The following is a 27,317-nucleotide window of genomic DNA, read 5'->3' on the forward strand; positions in this document are numbered from 1 at the left end:
GGAGCCGTATCTCTCCGATCCCCGCCCCGATCACTGGCTCTTAAATGTAGGATTGATTTTAAGATTCTTTTTTATAAAGCTCAGTGGTTTTATCACGGAGCTACTGACTCTGTGAGCTCCAAACAGGCGTCTGAGATCTTCCACCCAACGACACGAGCGGTTCACTGGTCGAAGCTGGAAACTAGAGGTGTCTTTTTAACATCATTATTAGAACGAGAGAGAGGGAGAGAGAGAGAGAGAGAGGGGGAGGGAGAGAGAGAGGGAGGGAGAGAGAGAGGGAGGGAGAGAGAGGTGGACAGATGTGCAAGAGAAGAAGATAGTGTCTGTGGTCGACAGCAGTGGAGTTTGAAATCTCTGACAAAATTAACTGAGAGTGTTTAGTGTGATACTTATTGTGTATGTGTGAACATCTGGTGTGTGTGTATGTGTGTGTGTGTGTGTGTGTGTGTGTGTGTGTGTGTGTGTGTATATGTAAATATGGACAATAATGTAAAACACAAATAAACAAAGTCTGAACAGTTTCAGGCACATGAGTGTGTTTACACTGGTTTTCATTACGCTCTCTCTCTCTCTCTCTCTCTCTCTCTCTCTCTCTCTCTCTCTCTCCCTCCTGATGTCACACATCTGTTTGGTTCGTTGTATTTATTGTTTCGAGTTGAAGACAAAAGACCTAAATATGGAAAATATTACTGATGTCTTACTTCACGGGTTCAACTCCCCCTCTCTCGTTTCGTCTTGGCCGAACATGGACGTGAAGTCTTTGAGGACGTGTGGTGTCGATGGGACTGAACCCGTTTTCTGTTTGTGGACTTTTAGTGTTGTGATGTAGTTTCAGTGCCAGTGAACATAAAACACTTCAAACCACACGAATGATTCTGAAAAATGATTTCACATATGAAGTAACATGTTCGTCTCACATTCGTTCGTCTACGAAGAACAAAAACATGCTCTGTGTTCCTACCATGAGGGCGTGTCTGTTGGCCGACAGCAGGCCCGACCCGTACCCGCTGCTCAGAGCGCCCATGGCACCGTTGTGCGTGTGCGTGGCGCCGATGAGGTTGTGCATCTCCCCGTGGCCACTGGTCATACCCGTAGACGGCCCCACCGCGTGGCTCCGCAGCACATGGATGGCGTCATCCAAACGCTCCAGACGGTCCTCGATACGACTTTGCTGCAGGACAAGTGGCGGCAAAAATCTATTTTGAAATGTTTTAAGCACCCGAACAAAACATGAATCTGTATGTTACGTGTTATATTTATACATATACACAATGTGTGTGTGTGTGTGTGTGTGTGTGCGTACCAGAGAGTGCAGCGGAGCCTCGTAGTTTGGCGATGACGCTCCCTGTCCACCGTTCCTCGACCAAACAGCTGAACTGGCAGCTAGGAGAGAGGAGACAATGAGACATCATCAGAGGGGGGGGGGGACACTGAGAGACGTTTAGTTTAGTTTAGTTCATAGTAAGACCCTCGGTCCCACTTGGTGCATGCTGGGATACGCTCCGGCGTCCTGCGACCCTACACAGGATCCATGTCTGAGTGCGGATTAGAGCCCGAACCTGTTCTTTTATATGTCGGGAAAAAAAGAAAGCACTCGACGTCCAGCACCGAACAAAACGTCTTCGCAACAGACGAGGAGTCTCTCATCTTATCCACTCACGCTCGGACAGAATAGACACGAGGAAGAAAAGACGAAAACAAACCGACTCATATCTCATTGCAGAAATGCTAATATCAGGCTTTTGTTTTTGAGGAGGTACAAGTGGTTGATTAGCATGAGCCCTCTGCAGAATAAACAAGCTTTGTGTGTCTGCCTTTGTGCTCGACGCCACTCTGAAGGGTTTTATCTGAAGCAATAGGTCTCATTAGCTGGTGGACAGACAGAGACATTCACATTCATATGAGGCTCGGGGAGACGACGGGGCTGGTGAACAGAGGCACCACAACAATGTCCAGGTTTCAGACGAGGAACAAACCTCCACACGATTCAAGCAACAATGAAAATCCGTTCAGGTCGAGTCGCATCCAACTGGAAGTTGTGTGAACGTCTTGAAGACACGTTTTGCTCCGGAGGCTAGTTGATGTAACGACTAGCATGTTAGCCAAACTTCTATCTTCTGACATTTTGTTCTCAGATTCTTGCATCATGTCAATCGAAGGCGGAAGATTTTAACGACGTGTGCTCATCGTGTCTGTCGTACGCACACGCAACACGCAACATGCACAGTAGGGGCAGAACGTGACTTTCAGTGGCGCCATGTTTTTTGTTAATGGAATATAAATTCAGAAGTTCTACGTGGTCTTGAGTTCTGTGGTGTGCCCTCTAGTGGACTACTCCAGGAACAGACTCGAGACGCATCTGGTCGTTAACGTCAATTCGTCAAGTTCAGACTAATATTTTGAAATGATTATCACATCGGTGATTTACGTGATTTTTTACACGTTCTTCTAATCGATGGAAACATCGGGCGGAGTCTGTCGGGCTCAGCTACTTTTCTCTTCGGTCGGGTTCGGAGAGAAAAGTGTAAACGTACGACAAAACTAAGAATGAAAATATAGATGTAAATATTTACGTCGGTCCTCGTGTGAATATGGAATCAGATCATTTTCCTCATAATTAGTTTTTAAGTTGTTGTGACCGTGACACCGACACCGAGAGATTTGAGTTTCACTCTTATCTCTCGTTTCCTTTCCTCTTCTTTTTAACTTCACCTCGTTCCCTTGTCCTTTATTTCCTTATTCCTCCATCACCTCTCCTCTCTTCTTCTCTCCATCCTCCATTCCTCCCTCTCTTCTCTCTGCCCTCTCCACTGATCTCTCCCCTTGTTACTCTGATCTCATCTCATTAGCTCATGTTTCTCTTTTTCATTGTCTTCCCATTCTGTCTCGCCGTCTTTTCTCTCCCTCTCCTTTATCCATATTACATGCTCATTTCCATATGCTAATTGATGAATAATCACCTGGGTACATTCATGTGCAAATACAAATATGTGTATTAAACGGCAGGGTAAATTATTCTACGTCCAACATTGTAAAACACCCTTGCAGAATTAGCCTTGGATATCAATTTGCATGTAGTTTGCTTTAATAGGCTTCATTTCTAATTTGTAAAAAGTGGAGTAACTCTGACACAATGATAAACACCAATTATGGTTTCGCAGGCGATATCCCAGGCAGCCATAACGACGAGGGGGGGGGGGGGGAGCCGCTGGGTTTGTGAACAATTTGTCGAAGTGGTGCTCGTAATTAAAGCGATCCCTCACGAGGCGTGGCGGAGAAATATCAAACGGTGAGTAGCAGAAGAAATTAAGGAACAAATTCGACACAACTATTATTAGGAAAAGCTCATTTTTCATACAATACATCCAATTTAAAAAACTGACAGGAGGAGTAACAGGAAGAGGAGGAGGAGGAGGAGGAGGAGAGACACAACAACTATTCATATGTTTTTATTATTGACAAAAATGATAAAATCAAATGTATAAATCGAGTTAAATGTGCGATAAAAGTCACTTTTTCTTATTTTTCCTGGAGCTGAAGTTCGAGTCATTTAAAACAAATTACAGTCGAGTCTCAAGTCTTAGTCTCAGTCTCAGTCAAGTCTCCAGTCAGGTCCTCAGTCCCAGTCAGCTCTGCTTCTTGCTCCTGTGTTTGTTGTGTGGGTTTTGTGTGGACGTAGCGTGTGTGCGGTCATTACACGTGTGTGCTCACCTGTGAGGGAGGGTGGGGAGCCCACTGGGGTGGAGGGATTGGACGAGAAGCTGTTGTTCGTGTGGTCTGGAGAATAAATCTGGAAAAAACAAAAGAAAAGTCACGTGAATGTGGGAAAACGTCCGACTCATAGAATTAGAGTCAAATATTAAACTTGGTCACAGTGAACGTGAAGACGGACGATGTGTGTCCACTTCCTCTCGCTGGATTCAACAAAGTATCTCACACACTTTGTGCGATCGAGCCACAAATCATACAAACATAAAAATACAAATTCTAAAACAGTTCTCTAGAATCAGTGTGTGTGTGTGTGTGTGTGTGTGTGTGTTGTACTTACTGATGCGAGTGCTTTCCCTAAGGCATCTCCAGTCTGAGAGCTGCTGGCTGCTCCGCTCTGTGCTCGGTTAGCTGTGACACACACACACACACACACACACACAGATATTCTTGTAAATAAGGAGATTGTTAACAACACATTTTTTAATTATTCTGTAAAAAGCCCAGATCCACCCTCAGATAAATGAACGTAGTTTGGAAGCTGTGAGACGTTCATGTTGTCGAGCCTCAAAAAGTCCAGATTTATTTACACGAATGAATTAAAAAGCCGGAGTAAAACAAGGTGAAGTGTAAATGTGGGTTTGTCACAGTCTCCATCAGGACTCACGTTTATTTAAATAGGTCTCCTGACGGCTGAACGGACCATGATGCATCTCACTCATGGAGCCGTTCACACTTTTAGCGACACAGAACTTGATGTCGTGACGCAGTGGCCCGTGACAGCCTCGTGCTGTTTGGACTCTCCTGCTCGGATCGGCACAGTGAGGGATTATTAGTCCGTTCGGATTTACTGCAGCTCTGTTTGTGAATCGTCAGTTCGCAGAGACGCCGCTGGAACGAGCTGATTCTGCTCCACGTCTCTGAACCATGATCAGATCAGACTCCGATTCAGAAATCAGAAGCAGAGTTCAATAGAAACCGACTTTTATTCTATTCATATTTTAAGAAACGGACAGCACCAGTGTGTGTGTGTGTGTGTGTGCAAATACTTGACTTCAATACAACTAAATCTGTTTCACACACTTGAAGAGCACAGAGACCAGAGAGGAAGGAAGTGACCTCACAGGACCAGATGAGCGCCCACACACACACACACACACACACTCTCTGATATCCTCCCTCCCTCCCTCATCCCTCCTGATAGCAGATCCCAGATGGAAAGTTTACGCTCGCACACACAAGTTAGACCCACGCACACAAACACACACACACACACACACATCCTTTCATGGCAAATGAACCCATTACATCGATTGGCAGGACTGGATTTCTTTAAGCAGTTAGAGAGAGAGCGAGAGAGAGAGAGAGAGGCAGGAAGCAGCATATGTTTCGGGGTTAAAGCCTCATGTCTCACTCACGCCACACCACTGGCCTAGTAAAGCATCCAAGGGATTACTGTTACACACACACACACACACACACACACACACACACACACACACACTTCAGATCCCGACTTGATGCATAATTTAGAACATATGCAGGAGAAAATCTTTTTCATAAATGAGAGCTTACGGTCACAGAGGAGGGGAGCACTGAGGAGATGAAACAGATTTTTTCTGTCTGTGTCTCTTCAGAGAAAATCAAATTTTTTTTTTTTTTTTTTAATATTCTCTGAAATGTCGAGATACCTCTGCACCGCACTTCCTGTTTCCTGTGTCCCAGTTCCACATTACATGCTAGTTACACGCACAGCCAGCGCTTTCCCCAGAAACACCTGTGCACCTGCAGTTACCGAATGAGCCAATGACGTGGCAGCAAAGTCGTATCAGGTGGGTCAGCAGAGAGCGACCAACAGTTCTGATCCTCCCACGATGTTTGATCTTCTTATTTCTGTAGTTGTGTTCTAATGTTGTGCGATCTCTTCCCACCTATCGTGTTCAGTCGTAACCGATCGGGAGCGAGTCAGAGTTGAAAGCAGGTGAATTTGTACTTTGATTACGAACTGAAGCTCACCGCACACCGAGGTGACACGAGGCTCATTAATGAACGAAAAGAGAAAAGTCCGTCTCACATGATGGAAAACAAACGTTGGTGCGTCTCTAACTGTGTCGTGGTTGTCGAGCGATACGTCCACTGGAGGGTCGAGAATTCAGTTGAGTCCGTTTACCTGTTTGATCCCTGAGGACGAGCGCAAACGCAGAATTTCGGACACGAGCTTCCTCCGTTCACGAATCTGAATCTATCATTAAGCTTCTTCTCCCTCTGCTGTATTTGGACATTCTCATGTGTTTCCCTTCACGGACACTGATCACCATTAGAACCGACTGCAACTGACATGAGCGGCGACCACAGATGCTCGTCTGTGGCTTGTTTGGTGGAGAATCAGGGCTGTAAACACACCGAGTCTGTGTTTGAGCGTTCATGTGTGCACACACACGTCTGTCATATGTTTATATTTAAACAACAGCGTCATGTTTTTTATTAGGTTCGTCTTGTGTTTACACTCGTACGCTCCGGCTCATGTGTGTGTGTGTGTGTGTGTGTGTGTGTGTGTGTGTGTGTGTGATCTCTGTGTGGAATGTTGGAGATGTCTTCCCATGAAAACAAACTTTAAATCTGTTTCTTATTGCTGTCCTATTCGCTCTACGGGACTCAAAGCAAGGGGTCCATATGGCATGCTGCGTGTGTGTGTGTGTCAGTGATGTCAAGGTTGAGCCAAAATGGAGGACAAGTGTTTCTCTCAGTTTTCTGATGCCTGTGTTTTTTCCTCTGACACGAAACTCCGTGTTTTAAGTGGTTTAAATCATGTGGGTCTAATTCCAGCAGGAAGACTCATCAGGGAAAATGAAATGTTGTCTTTCAAGTGATAGATGTGACTCAATCACATGTGGACTCTTCTGTCAGAGTGAAAACACAAGCACGGCAGCGAGAGACGGAAACAATCAAAATGATAAGTTACCTTCAAACAGAAGGTTCATGAGGAGAATTAAAGCTAAAACCCAGCAGAGCGTCATGAGTCAAAGTCGTCGTCAGGTCTCTGGATTTAACCGCTTTTAATTTCAAGTCAAAAACGTCAAGTCGGGTCTTTAAGAAGTCAAGAGTGAAGGATTCATTCGAGCTTCCGAGTCAAAGCTGCAGCGTAGTTCCCTGTGACTGCTCGGCCCCGTGCGGAGGCTACGTGTGCGCCTACAGCGAAGCTTTGACGCAGAAGCTTGAATCAGCCTCGAGCGAAGTCGAGTCGAGTATCAAGTCGTCCCTGTCGTGTGAAGTCTTCAGCTCCGACACAGGAAATAATTAGAGGCATTCAAGTGACGTGAGCAGATGTCGACACACATCAGTGATCACATCAATCTGACACGCCCCCTGACAACGGCAGGATAATCTGACCAATCAGAGCAGACTGGGCTTTGTCAGAAGGGGGAGGGGGGGGGGTCTTAAAGAGACAGGAGCTAAAACCAGGTTTTTGAGACAGAGGCTGGAAAGAGGAGCTGCAGCATTAGAGCACGTGAACCTTTTAGAAGTGAATTCAAACTTGATGTCTGTCCAATCAGATCACAGGAGAGGCGGGTTACTTTCAGTTCAGTCTGCATGAACCTCGTTAAACTCGGAATGTCACAAATGAAAGAGATGTTTTTCTCCTTCACTTAATTAATGACATCAGCTCTGATGTGATTAGCCCCCCCCCCCCACCAGCTGATTGACAGCAGATGACTTCCCCGCTGCCAAACACCCACCATCAAGATTTAGAGCTTAACGGCGACCGGAGCAGAATCGCACGCAGGTGTCTTACCCATGATGCTGTCTGTGCCGTTGGTGGAGGCGGTGCAAGAGGCGGTGCTGTAGTGATTGCCCCCGCCCCCGCTCCCTCCCCCTCGGTGGAAGCTGGACATGGGAGGAAGGCTGGAGCTGATGTCTGCAGACGAGTGCGAGGGGTAACTCTGCAGAGAGACGGGCGACATTGACAAACAGGAAGTATTACGTAAGAGGAGAGAGAAAATAAAAGGCAGCGGAGATAAACCTGAATCTTTGAACGATCGCACAGAACTCTGATTAGTTTGACCACCTAACGACCTGGGACAGATTTACAGCTGTAGTAAGAGAAGACCGGAAACCACAACACGGCCGAGTCACGATTAGTGGAAAAATACAGCATGTTGAGTACGTGTTTTTTACTGAATCACTGACCACTGGTGGATTCAACAGATGTCTGTTGCTTGTTAAGTGATGAGTTTACCAGGTTTGTGGCCACGACATTTAAATTCAATAACCTTTAATAACCACTTACCATAAATTCACTTACATGGGCTCTAAAATGTGTTTTTATCAGTCTGGTTTCCCGTCACATGGCCTGAAAACCACATTTACATTTTCCTGTGTCGTCGTTTTGTCAGTTCAGGTTTTTACTTTTGTCGAAAACAAAAAATAAAAGTGTGTTTTATGTTTGGTACAAAACTATTTTCAAGGTTAAGAGAGACTTTATGTGCTTCACTTCTCTAGATATAAATATTGTATATGTTGGACTGAACCAGGTAAATATGAAAAGAACAGAAATAAAGGTCCAGGATTAATGTTATAAATATTTCAGTTTTTTAATGTCACACTTATTGTCGACATTAGAATATTGTGACCTAGTAGTTTATCTATATTCTCATAAAGTTTTTAACAAGTAATATTACAGACATAATATAATTACAGATGCACACAGATATCACTTATAATAATTAGGCAAATCTGACGATGTGAAAAAAACATGGAAATCCATGAAAAGTGATGAATTTGAGGGAAACCCTGATTTTGTCGTAACTATTTTAAAAACATGTTAGTGGATGAAATGATGCACCGGTGGAGGTGTACAGTGTGATTGACAGCTCTGCTCACCAGTCTGTCATGAGGGTGGATCCCGCAGTAGGAGGAGCTCTGGGCGGGGCCGTGGGCTGAGTTCCCTCCCCCCAGCATGCTGCCATGGTAAACTTGCTGGCCCATACTGCTGCTGCTGCTGCTCCAGTGATCTCCACTGTGACCGTCTGACAGAAACACACACACACACGTGTGAGACGAGCTGACTCACATCAGGTTCACGTCTTAATGCATGAAGAGGAAACGTGCTGGTGTGATGGTGGAGTGGACGTGAGTACCTGGCATGAAGAAGGAGCTTGGGAAGCCGGCGCTGGGAGGTTTGGAGGAGGGGTAACCCGGTGAGTCCCTGTTGTAGTCGGCTGTACTGGCAGACGGAGCGTACACCTGCAACACAACACGCACAAACACGTCATTCACAAGTTTTCACACTAAAATACTCTCAAACACAAACAGCCCAGTTTCCTGTTTCTGACAGAGAATGAATCACTTCCTGAACCATCACCGGTCTTTGCCTCTGAATTTCAAGGAAATGCAAATTTGAGAATTTATCACTTTATTGATTATATCATATATAAATGATCTTATGTCTACAAACCTTGATAGAAATCATTTTCAAAACTCTTTACCATGGTAACCACATCAGCTTCACCTACAGGGCCCCCACCCCACCTTGCTGCACTCGCTATGTAACGTAGCTCCGAACATGTCGAACAACCTGAGCACGTCTCCTCTCACTCCGACTCGTCTGATGACCAGTGTGAGTGTGTGAGCGCCTCGTCTCCGTCATGCAACAGACATGTAGTAAAAAGTGAGACGGAGAAGCAGCAGCCTGTCATCACTCAGAACAGGTGACGCTCCTCCTCTGGAACAAAGCATGAGAACACAATGCCTGTGTTTGGTCATGCCTTTGGCTGGGGGGTCCCCGCAGCATGCCTCAGAGTGTGTGTGTGTGTGTGTGTGTGTGTGCGCGTATAGCGTGCGAACACTCAGCCATGACGCTAGCTCGCACTGCATGACGCAAACCGTGGAACAGCTGTTGAAAGCGCTCTTCTCTCGCCCTATCTCCCCCACTGATTCACATGAAACGACCCCCCCCCCCCTCCACACACACACACACACACACACACTCCACAGCTCCACCTAATCCACCTCCATCCCCTAAAAAAAGACGCTGCTTTATTTTTTTAACTTTGGAGTATTTGCATATGAATGGATCACAGATGTGGTGCAAACATCTCATGATAAAGCCCAGACAGAAGAAATAAAAGAGAGAAGACTTGAGGGCATTATAAAAAACATCATCTCACTTCCCACACTCCCTCAGAGAAATTATTAAAACCAGAAAACAGCCTAAAACTCTTTCTGTCAAACAAAAACCTCAAAGTTTTCCTTCAGATCCCTAAAAGCCTTTTGGTTTGATGAAGCTTTAACTTATAAAAGGAGGGAGTGGACGGATTTCCAGCTGTGTTATTGTCCTGCACTCTTTAAAGTTAAAGATATCCAGGACGCAACGTGACGGACAAACCAGGCCTCGGAGAAACTCCTGCAAATATCCGAGTGAGCAGGTGTGAGGATCAGAGTTATGAGCTGATAACACAGTTGTCCTCCCTTCAGTGAGCTCCCCCACCCCCCACCCCCCCGAGGCAGAGTCAACAAGTGAGCCCCTCTGATGAGGACGAGAGGAAACCAGGGATCAGCTGAACTTGAAAATGGCCTCGACAGCCAACATGACCACATCTCATGAGCTGGATGAAAGCTTGAGTCTTTTCTGCTGGATAAACTTCACCATTCTCTCCTCCTCCCCTGGGTTTTAACACTGTCCTGACTTCGAAACTCAAATGACATCTCAGTGATAAATTACAGAACAAAATTAAAGGCCGACGAGACTGAACGGTTACGGAGCAGGAAGTTGAAAACACACAGGTACGGTTCTTCCAACCCAAGTGAGGCTGCTGTGAAACCGAATCCCTCGATGTGTTCAACGTGTTTTCCGGCGAAGCCACGGTTTTAAAAGTGAAGTTAAAGTTGTGTTCCAGATCGTAGTCTGGTGTCGACTCTGTTTACTTCCTGAAAACAACCGGCCGTGGAGAAAATCCCCACACAGTCATAAACAACATCAGAACGTCTGAGGGGCAAGGGACACTGGGAACTATGGGAATGAGGGGCAGAGGTCAGGAAACATGCACCCGCCACACACACACACACACACACACACACACACACACACACACACACACACACACACACACACACACACACACACACACACACACACACAAAAACGTGCAATCAAACAAATGCAAATACGATGAATTAAAAGGTCACTACGTTCTCACTGTGCACCTTGCTCTCTCTCTCTCTCTCTCTCTCACACTCACACACACTCACACACACACACACACACACACACACACACACACACACACTCACACACACACTCACACACACGTCTGTAGATGTCATTAGTTCTACTAAAATCCCCTCAAACTTCCTCCTCCTCCTCTACTTCCCCTCTGAGAACTGACTTAGTGCTCTGATCATAAAACCACATTTATTGACCCAAAGCCTGTACAAGAAAACACACACACATGCACACAGACACACAAAAACACACACACACATGCTTGTGTTGTTCCTGTTGAAAATATTCAGATTTATGTTTTATGTCGTGCCGGCAGATTTTCCCATTTAATGTTGTTAGAATGGTGACGAAAGACAGTGATTTGTGAGTGTGTGTCTGTGTGTGTGTGTGTGAGTGTGTGTGTGTCTATGTGTGTCTGTGTGTGTGTGTGTTTCAGACGGACAGAAACAGGTGCAGAGTGTGTTCAAGACTGAAGAATGTAGAGAGACTCAATAACAAACTCACTTCCTGCAGACTGTAACTAACACACACACACACACACACACACACATACGCACACACACGCACACGCACACACACACACACACACACACACACACACACAGTATCAGTGTTCCCACAGTAAGCGAGCGGACCTTGAGTTAATCAGAGAAAACTCGACCGTGTTGTAATTTCACTCTGACTCTGAATCCACAAACCAGAGAACGATAATCTGAACCTGAATAAAAACCACTTCACGTCCGTCAACGACCTTCACAAACAAGTCGAACCGTGTGACGGAGACATGATGGAGACCAGCAGAACCCATCGTGCCAAACCTGTTGAACTGTTTCATAACCAGTGGAACCAGTTCCCGCAGAACCCTGTGAAACTGGTTCTCGTTATTAACCAGTCAAACCAGAGTCACGACAGAAACCAGCAGAACTTTGTAAAACACTTTGTGTATCATGAGGTAAACAAAGAGCCACTTCCTGGACGAGCCCAAATCAGAACAGAACCCTGGACCTTGATGGAACCCAGCAGAACCGGTCGTGTAACCCCGCCCCCCACCCCCCCCCACTGTGATGTGAGGCAACATCACATATTTCATCGAATAAAGATGCCTTCTACTGAAAACAGATTTTTCTGATTCCACAGACAGACACGTTTAATAAGGGACGTTTTGATCAGGCCGCTCACATCCACGCTACCAGACCAAGTTTTAAAATGCATCCCTGTTGCTACGGTTACACCTGCTGTCCACACTTTCAAGCACCTGAGACAAATAACTGTGGGAACACTGCAGGACCCGGTTTGGATCGTTGGATGGTTTTTAAAACGCGGTTTTGAAAACGAAAATAAATCCGTATGTACGCAGCCTTCGGTGGGAAAATGTTTGTGAACGTTTGCGCTCATAACGAATGAAAGGACAAACGAATCACTGCAGGAGGAGAGCAAAAGGACAGAATGGAATGTGGGACGACGTCCAGTGAACATGATACTGAGAAGAACACAGAGTTGATTTCCTCCTCAGAGTTTCAGTTCTAACCTGTCGACAGTGACGGGAGCCCGAAGGGTTTGTGAGAGAGAAAATGTTAAAACAATAAATAGAACGAAATGAAGAGCTGCAAGTTTGGACGGAGATAAAAAAAAAGACAGTGGACGGAAACAAAGGGGAGAAAATGGAGAGAGAGCAGAGAAAGGAAGAAAAGACAAAGAGGGAGACTTCTTGGCTTTGTTTAGTGTTTGATGCCCCCCCCCCCAGATATTGTTTCCAAATGTGTGGAGCATCTGTTCAACTTCTATGTCTCCTCTCGTCCGTTAGCTCCTCCGCTCTGAACGAGGAAAGGAAAGACGGATGTAAGGAAGAAAAGAAGGAGCTGTTTCTGTTCCTCCTCTTCCTCAGTAGCTATGACGACACTCGGATTAGACGTTAATCTCGACCCGATGCTACGTTCAAGTCGATGTGGACGTCTCACTCGACGTTCCACTGGAAGCCACACTGTCGACCATGTTGCTGGTAAAGAGAAGGAGAGTCTTCCTCCTTTGGGAATCTTAAACGTCTGAAACAAGTTTTATAGCATCCATCAAACACATGATGGAATCTGACAACGGTGGATGTTGTCGTCCTCGGGGAGACGAGCAGTCAGCGAATTCAAAGACAACAAACTGTGCGTCTACATTTTCCAGAGGATTTCTAGAGGTGGAGGGCGTCTAAGTGAAATAATGGATGAATCGACAAACTGCGGGTTTCAGTGACGCGTCTTTATGACCACGACTTCTACTGAGCTCAGCAGGTTCACACGCCTCACAGAGCGGATCTGACCCAGTGGGTCGTTGTGGAGGGAAATGACAAACCACAACAGCGTCTGACTGTAGTAGTTGTTCGTCTCTCTGTGATGGACTGGCGACCTGTCCAGCACGTGACCCAACTTTAGTCCAGCGTCACCTAGAGCCCCCTGGTGACCAGCAGAGGAACAGCAGAACAGATAAAGGACGGTTTTATTACGGTGCCTGTTGCTTTGTGTTGATGGTTCGTTGCAGCAGAAGGTTAAGTTCATGCTTCACTTCAAATGCAACGCAAATTTCCTGCACTTTTACCCACTTGGAAATAAACCAGAGGGAGCACGTTTAAAAAAAAAAAAAAACCAAGGACGACCAACAGACGAGATTCTTTAACGACGCTCACGATGACGTCCTCTGGAAGATTTGTCTCCAGAAAGATTTGTCTTCCAGAAAAGGGAGCAAGAGACAAATCAGTATTTCGCTCAATGAGAGAAAAATGTTCCTGCCTCATTTCTCTCACACACACACACACACACACACACACACACACACACACACACACACACAGAGTTTACCACGCTTCATCCAAAGCAGATGTGCTGGAATGTGAACACTCAAAGGAGCAGTCACGAAACCTCTTGACAGACACACACACACACACACACACACACACACACACACACACACTCGGCTGCACCTGTGCCTGTCCAATTTTTCCGCTCTTTGTTTCTCTCTCTCTCTCTCTCTCTCTCTCTCTCTCTCTCTCTGGCTGGTTTCACTTTCATCGTCTTTATTCACCTTCACACAGAAACGCTGCAGGAGCCGGGAGCAGAGCCCGAGGATTCACAGGGAAGTCGGCGACTGTGCAAACAATTTGAGTCATTTATGAAAAACCGAAGTCGTTCATCGCGTCAAACGTCGTCTGTTGATCAAACGTGGGGAATCTGCTGCTTCTCTTTGCAACAGTGAAACACAGAAGTCATCACTGACATCACTGACATCACTGACCGCCCCATAAATAAATAAAGACATCGTTTGCAGAAGTGGAGACGTCTCGTCCATCATTATTTAAAAACTATGGTAACCGTGGTTACGTTTTGTTGATGGTGACCTCTAGTGGCTCTACGTATAAAGATGGACGACATGAAGGCTGAAAAAAATCTGACGTACTAACGTAATGACATCATCGGCACAAGATGGCGGCGTCCATAACTGGAGCGTCTTGGCTTCATTTTGGAGGAAGTGGCGACGCGTCGTCCATCTTTATTCACAGTCTCTGGTCCGTGCACTCTATTTGTCTCCTCCCCTCGCGATTCATTTCTGTTTATCGCTCTGATGCCGCCGCGCCGCAAGCACCGGTCCGGAGGCCAACGCAGGAAAGTGAATCAAACGGGCCGCGGACGGATCAAACATACTTTCTGGGGGGGGGGGGGGGGGGGGGTTCTGTTTTTTAGATGTATTTTTATAGCGGAGATCTGAGTCGCGGCCCCCGAATCCTCTGAAGGTTAATTATGTCCCTGATTCAAAACACATGGAGGGAAAACTGTGTGCGTGCGTGTGTGTGTGAAAGCGGAAGGAAATCCCACCCACCACCTCCGAGCCGAGCCCTTTATTCTACCAACCTGCAATTGCACTAATGTGAACCAGATGTACACACACACACACACGCAGAGTTTCTAGCATGGTTGCCTAATTGACTCCATATGATGCGGTACGGAGAGAGAGATTAGGAAAGAGGGAGGGAGGGAGAGAAAGAGTGAATGGAGGGAGGGAAGCAACAGAAGCAGAGAGAGAGAGAGAGAGAGAGAAAACACAAAGATTAATCAAGATAATTAAATAAATAAAAAACTGAAAGAAAACAAATGAGACGAGAAGAATCACAAAAAAGTGAGATTTAGATTTTTCCTAAGATGAAATATAAAAAAAAAAAACCTGGAAAAAGAAAACAAGTGATGATAGAGAGAGAGAGAGAGAGGGAGAGAGAGAGAGAGAGACAGAAAACACACACACCTGCAAAATTACTTGTGTGTAATTGAAAACGTGCGGAGCCTTCACACACTCACAGCGAGTTTCATGGACCGAAACACATTCTTCAAGTCACTTGTAACTGAACACACACACACACACACACACACACACACACACACACACACACACACACACACACGCTCCCTGTGGAGCTCAGGCTTCCTGTGGCTTGATTAGAGCCCCCTATGTGAAGACAAGTGGACTCAGCGTGTGTGTGTGTGTGTGTGTGTGTGTGTGTGTGTGTGTGTGTCTTAGCGTGGTGCACCTGTGACTGAAGGGGGGTCGAGTTACTCAGACAGAAAACACTGGGGGGCCGACAAAGAGAGAGAGAGAGAGAGAGAGAGAGTGGGGTGGGTGGGGTGTGGGGGGGGGGGGGGGGGGGGGGTTGTCTTTGACACATGAGTGAGTGTTAGCGGCTGTGAATTTTTTTACATTATGAAAGTGTGTGTGTGTGTGTGTGTGTGTGTGTGTGTGATTCACTGCTACACACACACACACACACACAACTTATGTCAAAGATAATGTTTTCATTACTTCTAATAAAGGATCTACTTTTCCATCTCTCCTCTCCTCTCCTCCTTTCCTTCCCATTGATTTCCTTTCCTCCACTTGTTTCCTCTTTTCCTCTCCTGTCCTCTCATCGTCTCCTCCTCTTGTTTTGTTTCCTTTCCTCCACCTGTCTTCTCCTTTCCTTCCCTTTGTATCTTTAATTTCCTTTCCTTTTCTTATCCTCTCCCCCCTCTCTTCTCTTCCTCTTGTTTTCTTATCCTCTCCCCCCTCACTTCTCCTCTCCTCTCCAGACTGTTTATCTATCATTCACTCCATCCTCGCTCGCCCAGTGAGCGTCTCCTCTCCTCTGTTGTGTTTCGATGATTCCTGTCGCTCTGACTCAAACTGCTGAATAAGCTTCGGCTCGTCTCTGACATCTCGACCAACAGCGAGGATGTTTTATGCATTTACTAAGTTCTCGTAACGATGGATTCCGGGAAAACGAGTCCAGACACGGTGTATGTTTTTAACCTGACTCACTTTGTGTCTGGAAACATCTGAATCACACAGAACGGAACAGAGCGGTGGGAAACTGCTCAGCAGGCTCATTAAACGAACATAAAGAAAAAACAATATGAACATTCACATGTATTTGATTTCTGGGGAGTCGAATCAATCATTGCCGGTAAAGTGAAGAATTGGTAAAAAACAAATGAAGATACCAAGAAAGTTTCGTGTAACGCAACAATATCAACATCTGTCAAACCAGAATCGGATGAAGGATCGCTGCGCAGACACGGAGGTCACATCTGAGCATTTGTTTATTTGTTGGGAAACAAGATTAAAACAAAACACGACGGAGCATTTCCACAAACTCAGGAGGGGGGAGGGTTTTTAAGATTGTGAATAACTGTTGAATCATGATCAGAATATTCAAACCATGCGATGTTATAATACTGTGAGACTGTATCTGACGCTTCCTGTTAATTGCGTGCGGGTACGGCTCGGTGGTGTGGTGGCGTCCAGGGCCAGTGGTCATGGTAACCCATGACACGTCTGTTTCTGTGATTGCTTCTGCTTGATATCTGTGATCGTGAACGACCAGGTGTAATAAAGCCTTCCTGCCTTGAACAGATGTAAAAGTGTCTGTTTATGAAAAAGCTTAGAAAAGATTAATACTTTTTCCATTCAGAAGCTTTTCTGTGATGAACACAGATTGAAAGAAGACGAACAAACAAAGGCGCCCGCGACAAAAAAGACAGAGAGAGGACAAAGACGGCAAGAGGAGAAAATGAAGTGAAAACACGAGGAAAAGGAAAGAAGCTGCAAATTACAAAAGCAAATGAGATCAAGACGCCGTGTGCTCGAGTAAAAAAAAGAGAGCAAGGAGTGAAACTGCAAATGAAAGAGAAAAAGGAAATCAACAAATTAGCAAAATAAAGTCAAGAAAAAAGCAGCAGAAGAAGGAAAGAAGTAGCCGTCCGGCTGCGAGGCGTGTTTACACTGCGGCCTGTTAATGAATTCAAGATGGCGTCTGGTCTCAGTAGGAGCCACAACATCAAAGAGTCAGACGGCGAGTGAAGTCGCACAACTTTAATTGACCACAAATTACCCAGAATTAACTCTAAGACTGTGTGTGTGTGTACTTATATATCAGTGAGGACCTTCATGAGCGCGGACCTTACAGAGAGAGGACGTTTTGGCCGGTCCTCACTTTCTCAAAGGCTCGTTTGAGGATGAAACTTGGTTTTAGGGTTTAGGTTGGAGTGAGCACTTAGTGTTGATGGTTAAGGTTTGGTTACGTGAAACAGGAATTCAACTTGTCCGCGAGTCTAAACTGAAAATATAATTTCTGCAGATGTGGAATCACTTTCACTTATTTTTTAGATGTTCTTTAACTTTCTTTACTCGTTCTCTCCGTCCATCGGGACAGTTTGTTTTATTGCACAGAGCCTCCCTGCATTCACATCACCTGACTCATGATGTCCAGACACCAGCAGCCTCTGTGAAATCCAACACACCTTCAAAATAAAAGGTACACACACACACACACACACCTTCATAGGTGAAGTTGAAGGTTTGGTTGTGTGATGCTTTTGTTCATCTGATGATGAGGAGGAGACAGAGATGTCTCTGATAAGATGGACGGAGACACAGGAAGACAAACAGAAGCTAAATTGAACTAAACAGATGAGAACATGTTGCAGCTTCCTGATTCTGTGGCAGAGGAAGTGATGCAGATCGATTCTTTCTTTCTACGCGTTGTGTTTGTTTCCATTTCAACGTCTCGTGACGACTGACGATCTGTATCTGAAACACATCATAATCCAATCTGCGTGTGTGTGTGTGTGTGTGTGTGTGTGATATCACAGCCTCTCACACCCGTTTTCCCAGGAAATTGAGGAGGCGCTCTCTCTCTCTCACACACACACACACACACACACACACACACACACACACACACACACACACACACACACACACACACACACACACACACACACAGGATGATTTCAGTGATGGGGGAATATGAAGGCTCTTAGCGAACATAATGTGACTTTATAATGTCCCTCCTGACACAGGAAATAGCCAGAGGTCTGGGACCGAAATAACGAATCACACTGCACACACACACACACACACACACACACACACACACACACACACACACACACACACACACACACACACACACACACACACACACACACACACACACACACAGGATATTCGCATCACGTGATTTCAAGTGATTTCCTTGCAACATAAATATGTTTCTACATTAAATGTCCTCTTCTTATCACCAATATTATGATTATTATTATTATAATGACAATATAATAAAGAATATATAATGTCCTTTGGGGTCTGGGGTCCTGGGACAGCTGTCTCTCTTGGTTTAAAGGTTTGACTCACTCTAATGTAAAATCCACCCAGTGCTGGTTTTATTTTTAAACTATAAGATTTCAAACATGATATAAATAGATTCTCGATCCAACAAAAATGCTGTTTCTATATTTCAAAATGTCTAATGAGCAGAAGCATCACAATAATAATGATCATAATTAACAACACAAATAAAAAAATGCTCCTGTTAGAAAAGAATCTCAAATATATTCTGTGTCCTCGTGTTTACACATCACCACCTGTGTGTGTGTGTGTGTGTGTCCATGCTTTCCCCATCTGTCCAAATGAAAAACGAGGTGATGAGTGCACGCGTCGGCACACGTGAGAACTATCACAAGTGTGTGTCTGTGTGTGTGTTTATGTGTGTGTGTGTGTTATTGCGTGCTGGTTTTCAGGCCGCAGAACAAAAACATTTCTCCACAGGTGCCGGCTCTTTACAAGTCTCTTCCTCACTCGTTTTATTAGCCTCCCATTTTCCTTTCAAGCGCCAGGACGGTTTTTTTTTCCCTCATTTCTGGCAAATTCACCATACAGTCGATTTCTCTCTCTCTCTTTCTGTTTCACCAATTTCCTTTGGTTTAATTACTGCCACATGCTGCCGGCTGCCAGCGATCGTTAGTGAGAGAAGCACCTCGACCAACGCAGAGTCCTGACAGGCCGGAGAGGGAGGACACGGAAAACACACGGAAAACAGAAAACACACACACACACACACACACACACACAGGAGGCGTGGTGATGAACAAACAGAGACGTAAAAGAGACAGAAACACAAACAGCTGTTGACGTCCTCCAGCAGCTAAAGTGGATTCTCATTGAGTCCGGCAGGTTTTCAACAAGTATCTCAGCTACAACTGTTTATTTCTCATTTTTTACTTTTCTGTTTCTGGAGGCTCACAAGAAAAAACCTGTCACAATACGATGGAAGGTGAAGATATCAAAACATGTTGGACTTTCGAAAGAGGAAAACTGTGCCAGGTTGTGACCTCACAGATACACCAGACCACATTAAACACACACACACACACACACACCACACGGACGATGACGTCTAAATCATCTCTTTGTCCAACATGTCTGCTCCTGTCTGTCCTGACACAGATGAGGACACACGGTAAGTGTGTGTTTGTGTGTGAGACAAAGAGTACAGGGTGTTTTTGTGGCGTTACAGTGAATCCTGACACAGAAACATGTATTCTATCTATTTAGGAGGTCAGAGGTCAAAGGTCGGCGTCTCGTTCAGGGGCGACAGGACAGCTGCTTCATCGGTGGTCGTATTTCGTGTATTTGTCCGACCACTGTCTGCTGCGGTGGTTTTGTCTCTTGTATGTGTGCAAACGTCTGCTGCGTTGGCATCGCAACTCCGGAGAACGACTGAGGCAAAGAATGAAATGAGAGAGAGAGAAAGAGAGATAGAGAGAGTGAGAGGAGAGGAAGGTAGACGGGAGTAAAACCCTCCACAGAGGTGCAGAGTTGGTGTGGAGCCATTTGGCCGTCTGACAGCTCATTAAGTGGTTTCATAAATAATCAATTGATGAAGTAATTAACAACAATCTCTAAGTTTCAGAGAGACGCAGAGAGGGAACATCACTCAGGGACGTAACACACAGACAGACACACACACACACACACACACTACCTGACAAACAGTGCACACGTCAGGTTCTTAAAGTTTTAACAAGTTAAATTTCAGACTTTTTAAAACCATAACAAACGACAGATGAGGGAGCGTCAGAGTCCAAGAATTATCTTCTCCTAACGAGAGACAAAGTGAAGTAACAGAGTCATAAACCAGAAAACTCCACGTCACCTCTCAAACTCCACACAGTCTTTACCACATGGTTCACTTATCAACACTTCACAATACAAACGCACAAACTAGAGCAGAGCAAGGAAAAGAAAACACGATTTTCAACAACAAAACATGTTTTTTTTGTTTCTTCCTCAAACGTTGAATAAACTTGTGAGTCATCAGAGTGAACCTTGGATCCAGAGTCTGACAAACACCGAGAGGGTTTGATGGTCACATGACGAAACAAAGAAGGAGAAGAGAAAGAGAAGGAGACGAAGAGAGAGAAAGCATCCTTCTGATTAGGATGCACTTATCATTACACACACACACACACACACACACACACACACACACACACACACACACACACACACACATGTCCTCTCAGCTGGCATGGTGGCACTCGGCCCAGCAGCCAATCGAAATGCCAATTGCAGGGCACACGGCCATTGAGACCACTGCTCTCTGTGGCAGTCAAGCTGTCAGGGTGAGAACGACAACATGTGTGTGACGACGCACAGACACACACAGACACACACACACACACACTGATCATGCTGTCGGCCACTTTACATTCTCTCGTGAGTCGGAGGGAGTTCATTGAAAAACGTTCCTGTTTTCAGTTTTTGATTCAAAGACGTTTGTGAAATGATTTGTTGTCATTTCTTTTGTCTCTGCTGTGGATAATTTCCCTTTATTCCTTTAATCACATCATTTCTGTGGTTCCACATTTTTGTGATTTACTAAAGGACTCCCCTCTACATGTTATTCACTTTGTTATTCTCTGTTACCTGTGATGAATTAAAGTGCGGCTCCTTCTCATTTCACTCTGTGATTCATTTTCGTTTTTTTCTGTTTGATGTTTTAGGACTTGGCCGCCGTCCACACTCGACCTGTTCCTCTCCCAAATCAAGCTCCATGAATAAATGATCAGTGTGTAAATAAATTACACTGATGACACGGGCAGTCACGAAGGTCATGAGCCAAACACGTGTGTGTCACCTTGGATACACGCGGGACGTCCAGTCTGCTGCAAAACAACGAACTGTAAAAATACTGACAGCTGCAGGATGAGAGCGATCGTGTGTCTCATCCTCTTCACTGTCTCCCTCGCCTCCTCTAAGATGGCTGCCGGAGCATTTCAATCAGATTCGTAGATTCCAACCCGAAAGTTGGAGTGTCACAGTGCGACGGACGTCACCAGAGCACTGGGTCGCAGGGACCCCGTCGCCGAGGCAACGCGCCGGCAGGCACCCAAACCGAGCCAAAAGCTAAGATGGCTGCCGTGGCATGTTAATTATTGAAGAGGGCGCAGAGAGGGAGTCGGGAGGAGCGAGCGCGGCTGCCGGTGGGATGCTGGGTCACAGTGATCCCGTTGCCACGGTGATGCAAGCTGGCAGCGGGCGCCCGAGTCTCATTCGCTGCAGCGACGTAACATGGCAACGGGAGCATCCGGCACAAGCAGCAACCCAAACCCAACCAAACACTAAGATGGCTGCCGCAGGAAGTGAGTGACGGCCAGAGACACTCGATCACCTGCTGAAATCAGACGAGTCGATCCACGACTCTATCAATAACACCAGAGACTAATTAACCTGAGGTGATCGAGTCCACCACACTCTATTAAAAACTCTGGTTCAACAACAAGACTCTTTTATTTTATCATCGATGATGAAACTACATTTTTATTCATTAATCTTTAGCAACTTTAATATAAAACCTATTTTACACATCTGTTACTGTTGAACTTCTTTTTTCTGCATGTGAACTAAATCAGCTTTGTACACGTCGTATTTTATATATAACAGAAGTCACACAGCTGCAGAATAACGTGTTCAATCTACACGACGTCAATACTCATTATAATATCAAAGTTGTTTGTCGGTAACCAGGTGTCAGGAAAATTAACTTTAATTATCCACATGTGAATTTGTGTTTTTCGGAGCTTGGTTATATTTTTACAGTAAAAGCAGAAACAGTTCCACAGCGACTGGATCCCACCGACGTACATTATCGCTTTTTAATCCAAGTCATTTCAGCTCGCAGGGATTTTAACCCCGACCTCTCGGTGCTGGGCATAAAGAGAGGTGGTGATGTAACGCAGCAGCGGCCCTGCGTTACATCACCACCTCTCTTTATACCGACTTCATACCGCGGTCAGGTGGAATCTTTGCTCAGAGGATTTCAGCTCAGTTTGATTGCGATGACAGAACGAAACCTGGAGGCCGCAGGTTTGTTAACACACGGGTCGACACAGATTCTCTCTGTGAGTCAGACTGATTCAGAGTTAGGAGACAATTCTAGATCTAGAGAAGCTTTGAGGGCAGATTTGTGCTAAATGAGTCGTGAAGATAAAACTCAAGAGCTGAAGAAATGATTAAACTCAATGAAATGATCCAGCGTGTATTTAAAAACACACAGAGAACCTGATGGGACGTCAAAGTTCTTCATCTCCTCTGATCGAAATGTCTTTGTCCTTTTCAGTCGAAGCCACGATCCACCAGCTTCCACCCTCTTACTTCTGTCTGACCTCAGTTCACAACCGAAGACATTTCAGCAGATGTATAAAATACATCAGAGAAGAGAACAACAGTAAATCAGCACGTGAAGAAGTCCAGGGGACGCCGAGCGCTCAACGCCTCATCTCCATTTCATGTTGCGGCTTCAGAGGCCGTTCCAAGAGCCCGACAACTTAAATCAAGTTCACCAGAACCAGTTCAAACGCAGCGCAGGGTTCCTCTGAACATCTGATCCTGATCCCGTTGAGCCCGGTGATCCATAAAAACGTTAATAAGGATTAGAGGATCGGCCTCCTGTGTGGAGCGACTCATCTTCTGGAGAAACTACCAGTGGTGTCGCCCTCTGCTGATCATTACAGAGAAATACAGGCATTGGCTTCACTTTGTGAACCTGGTCCGTTTTTTATATACTGTTGACACGAGGGGTGGTGTCATTTAAAAAGTGAAGGGTTCATCCTGTGGGGAGCAGGAGAGTGAATTCTGGGGCCAATTGGAGGTGATGTAATATTTACTTTGAAAGTGCCACCGGAGAAACAAATGGTTCTTGACATGATTCGGTTCGACCTCTGGAGAGAAGGAGGATTCCTGCATGTGCGACTCCTCAGACGTGTAACTCCCACAGAGGACGACCACACGGACGCAGCAGAGAGAAGACAGAGCTTCACATTGTCCCTCTGCATCACTGCGAGTAAATAAAATGATGCCAACACAGACACGGTGATCTGTGATGCTCCTGTCCACAGGGGGAGGAGCTTTGTGTTCATTCCAACAAGTTCATCACGAAGGTCGTTCAAAAGCTCGAACTCCTAATCTGAGGTATGAGGAAGCTTCAGCCCGTCATTAGACGTCCGTCAGTGAGTGGACGCTCACACATAACAGAACCAGTTCACTCCTTAACTTTCAGATTTTTTGTTTTCATTAACAAATGTCATAATTCATTTGAAGGATTGATTCTGTGCTGATGTGTGTTTTTTTTTCCCTCTCACGGTGAAGAGAATTCAGCGAGAGAACAAACCTGGCTTCCATCAGTCAGCCGCTCTGAGAGAAACGACCCTGACTTATGACATCATCAGACAGGTTCACTGTTTCCACACCAGGAGACGACCTCGTCAGCAAGTCTGCTTTTTGCAAAAAAAACTAGGAAATAAGAAAAATCTACAGAAGAAATTAATTCAGATTACGAGAGGAATCAAAAACGTCACGTGAGACAAGTCACGAGCAGCTCGTCCGGCTCCTGTGCCGAAGAAAAAAACTGTGGTGACTCGAAATCCTAATTTTGGTTTCAGCACAATTTTTAAAAGTTTTCCCTGAAGTGCAAAAGCGTCTGTATTCAGATGAGTGGATTTTAAAGCGAACACGGAGCAGTGACCTCTGGAAAGTTTTCCGCAGCAGTGTGGAGACGCAGCCGGTACGAGGCTCTAATAGCCAACATATGGAAGCTCGCCGGCTGCCAGCGACACAATCAGGACTGGATTATTTGGCCCACACTGGAATAATAAAGGAGTCAGATCAAAGAGCTGATTACTTCAGCTCTGCAGAGCTGCAGGATTCTTTTCTGTTTGTTCTTTCTTTATGTCATTTTTTATTTCGCTTTGTTGTCTTTCACTCCTTCTTTCTTTTACTCGTTCCTTCTCTTACTCTTTCTTTCTTTCTTTCTTTCTTTGTACGACCAGGTACTGAAAATGAGCAGTGTATGGAAGCTGCACAGCGTCTATCATGATGACTATTGATAGGTGTGTGTGTGCAGATCTGTATCTGAGTATAAACAGGATAGACAGACAGACAGACAGACAGACAGACAGACAGACAGACAGACAGATAGATAGACAGACAGACAGACAGATAGATTGATCAGAGGATGCAGAGTGACAGCAGGGGTTGTAGGCAAATTTGAAGCTGTCCTCTGCTAATATGAATGTGAGTGTGAGTGTGTGTGTGTGTGTGTGTGTGTGTGTGTGTTTAAAACAGCCTCTCCCACACAATGTTAGAATTCATTTCAATCAACCAGAAGTTCATCTGCAGAGCTTGTTATCACGTCGACTTGTGGAGACAAAGTATGAGGAAATGAAAGTTTGATCTATGAATGAAGACAGAGACTGAGACGAGGACACACAGACACTCACTTCTCCTCCGGCGTCCAGCTCCGTCGATATCAAAAGACTCATCGAAGAGACAGAAAAAACTGAAAAATTCTTTTCAAAATCAATTTTCAAAAATAATTTTTATCGTGGTCTGATATTTTTTTTTAAATCTCTGGAACTCGTCAGAAAATCAATTTCAGAGGAAACAGAGGAACGAGACTGAAACTGAAGGGATGGAGAGAGAACTAAAATAAAAACACACTCATCCACCTACCTGACTATATGATCACACACACACACACACACACACACACACACACACCGGAGCTAAAGCGCTAACAGAACTACGTGTTAGCAGTTTGAGCTGAAACACAGTTAACTGCCATTCAGCTGCACTGCGCCGCATTGTGTCACAGTTTTGTCGTCTTGTTGTTTAAAGTGCGACAGCTGTCCAGTGTTTATCAGCAAGTCCATGCAGCCTCCCCAACAGACTCACCACAGCATGAATGACCCACTAAAACACACGCACACGCACACACACATGCACACGCACACACACACACACACACATATACACACCCTTTACAAAATGACAACCGCCCCATTTTCCACTTTGATAATGAAGACTTGGTGGGTTTTATGTGTGTGTGTGTGTGTGTGTGTGCAGAGGGGCTCCACACCGTGAACAAGTGTGTCAGCCCTGGTTTAGAGTGGTGTGTTACACACACACACACACACACACACACACACACGCACGTAAAACACAGCTTTTCTTTATTCTCTTGCCAAAAATGTTAACTTCCTTAAGCTCGCCTTTCTGCTGTGAAGCCTGCGCTTAGTACATGTGAGAATAAGCTCAACACACACACACACACACACACACACACACACACACACACACACACACACACACACACACACACACACACACACAGTCTTCCCAGTGAACAGAACCAGGACTGAGGGTCTGAGCGACAGCAGCCACACGGCACAGAAACCAAATCCTCCTGATCACAGAAAACTCCGTGTTTCACAGATGACACAAAGAAATCAGAGCTGAAGTGTGAACGTCACAGAACACGGCACAAACACTCCAGCTGGGCGGCTGTTATGATTTTAGAAACTGAAGCTGAGTGGAACTCAAACCTGAGCTCTGAATAAATCCTATGTGCTCATTTATTATTATCACTTCTCTAAAAGAGGAAATGTTAGATTCTCTTGATTCCGCCATCGTCCAGATGAGGAGGAGGAAAGAGCGATGGAGCCGCTCGCTCCTCCACCTCCTGTGGAATCTTTCCCCCTGGGTTTGTCTCGTCACAGTACCCATGATCCTCGAGTCAGCACAGGCGTGTTGCATCACAAGCTGCCTTTAAATGAGGTCGTGATTTTTCCGTGTTGAGGAGACGAGTTCATGTGAACGCCCCCGCCCCCCCGTGGTATTCGTGACCTTTTCTGACACTGAACCAAAATGAACGTCAAATTTGAACCTCCTCCACTTAGCGCTTCAGAAGCTCTCTGACGGATGCTAGCATTAGCTTTACTGGCTTCACGTACAATCAGCGTAAGTAGTCTTCAGTCTGGATCTGAACTCGATGGACTGATAGAAATTAGGCGGGTCGACCAAACACAGCCGGTCATCGCCACCGCGGCCTCTAGACGTCCAACATGGCTGCCAGAGCGTTTGTACTCTGCAGATAAAAAGCATCTGTACCCTGATGGTCGCTGCGGATCTACAGCCAACCATCGTCCGCCGCTCCTGCTCACGCCTGTTCTCTCGTCAGCCAGCTGACCTCCATGTTCGCAGGTTTGGTCGGGCTGGCAGGCACTCAGTCAGACACCCGGAATCAAACCGGCGGCTCGCACACAGATGGCTTCTCTTCCCGCGGACAGGTCAGTGTGGAAATTCCCAGCTATCCAAAGAATGCCGACCCATTCTGCTCCGCTACGGTCCATCTTCCATTTCAGGACACACACACACACACACACAGATGACTCACTGTTGGACTATGTGTGTGCGTGTGTGTGCACGTGCACGCACGTCATTTTGGCAGCTGAGACCTTGCACATTAAGGTCAAGGATTTATAAAGACAGAGGGAGAAAAACCCAGTGTCTGTTACACAACCTGCAGATTATCAATGAAACGCAGACATCGCATGTTTGTTTTCACTGTTTTGGACGAACTCCACCTGAATTCAGACACATTATCACCAGAGTTCTGGGTCATTAAAGCTTTTAAACACTGGATCTGGAAGCACGAAGACCCAGTGTGTTTGATATACGAGGCTATAGAGAGACTCTACTGTCA

At 45.6% G+C, this 27,317-nt stretch overlaps 1 protein-coding gene across 19 annotated transcripts in view; it reads right to left on the reverse strand.

Moving 5' to 3' along the window:
* Nucleotides 1-27,317, reverse strand: part of LOC109641048 (transcription factor 4) — a 144,110-nt gene that overhangs the window by 15,486 nt on the left and 101,307 nt on the right. For all 19 annotated transcript variants that reach the window (XM_069513660.1, XM_069513659.1, XM_069513663.1 and 16 more), the window contains 7 exons: nt 8,847-8,952; nt 8,590-8,735; nt 7,502-7,649; nt 4,049-4,119; nt 3,712-3,790; nt 1,304-1,383; nt 962-1,171 (listed from right to left, as the gene is read on the reverse strand). In XM_069513660.1, the coding sequence (XP_069369761.1) occupies nt 962-1,171; nt 1,304-1,383; nt 3,712-3,790; nt 4,049-4,119; nt 7,502-7,649; nt 8,590-8,735; nt 8,847-8,952 (840 nt within the window). The remainder of the gene's footprint in view (nt 1-961; nt 1,172-1,303; nt 1,384-3,711; nt 3,791-4,048; nt 4,120-7,501; nt 7,650-8,589; nt 8,736-8,846; nt 8,953-27,317) is intronic.

The sequence above is a fragment of the Paralichthys olivaceus genome, chromosome 18 (assembly GCF_024713975.1).
Source record: "Paralichthys olivaceus isolate ysfri-2021 chromosome 18, ASM2471397v2, whole genome shotgun sequence".
NCBI classification, from domain to species: Eukaryota; Metazoa; Chordata; class Actinopteri; order Pleuronectiformes; family Paralichthyidae; genus Paralichthys; species Paralichthys olivaceus.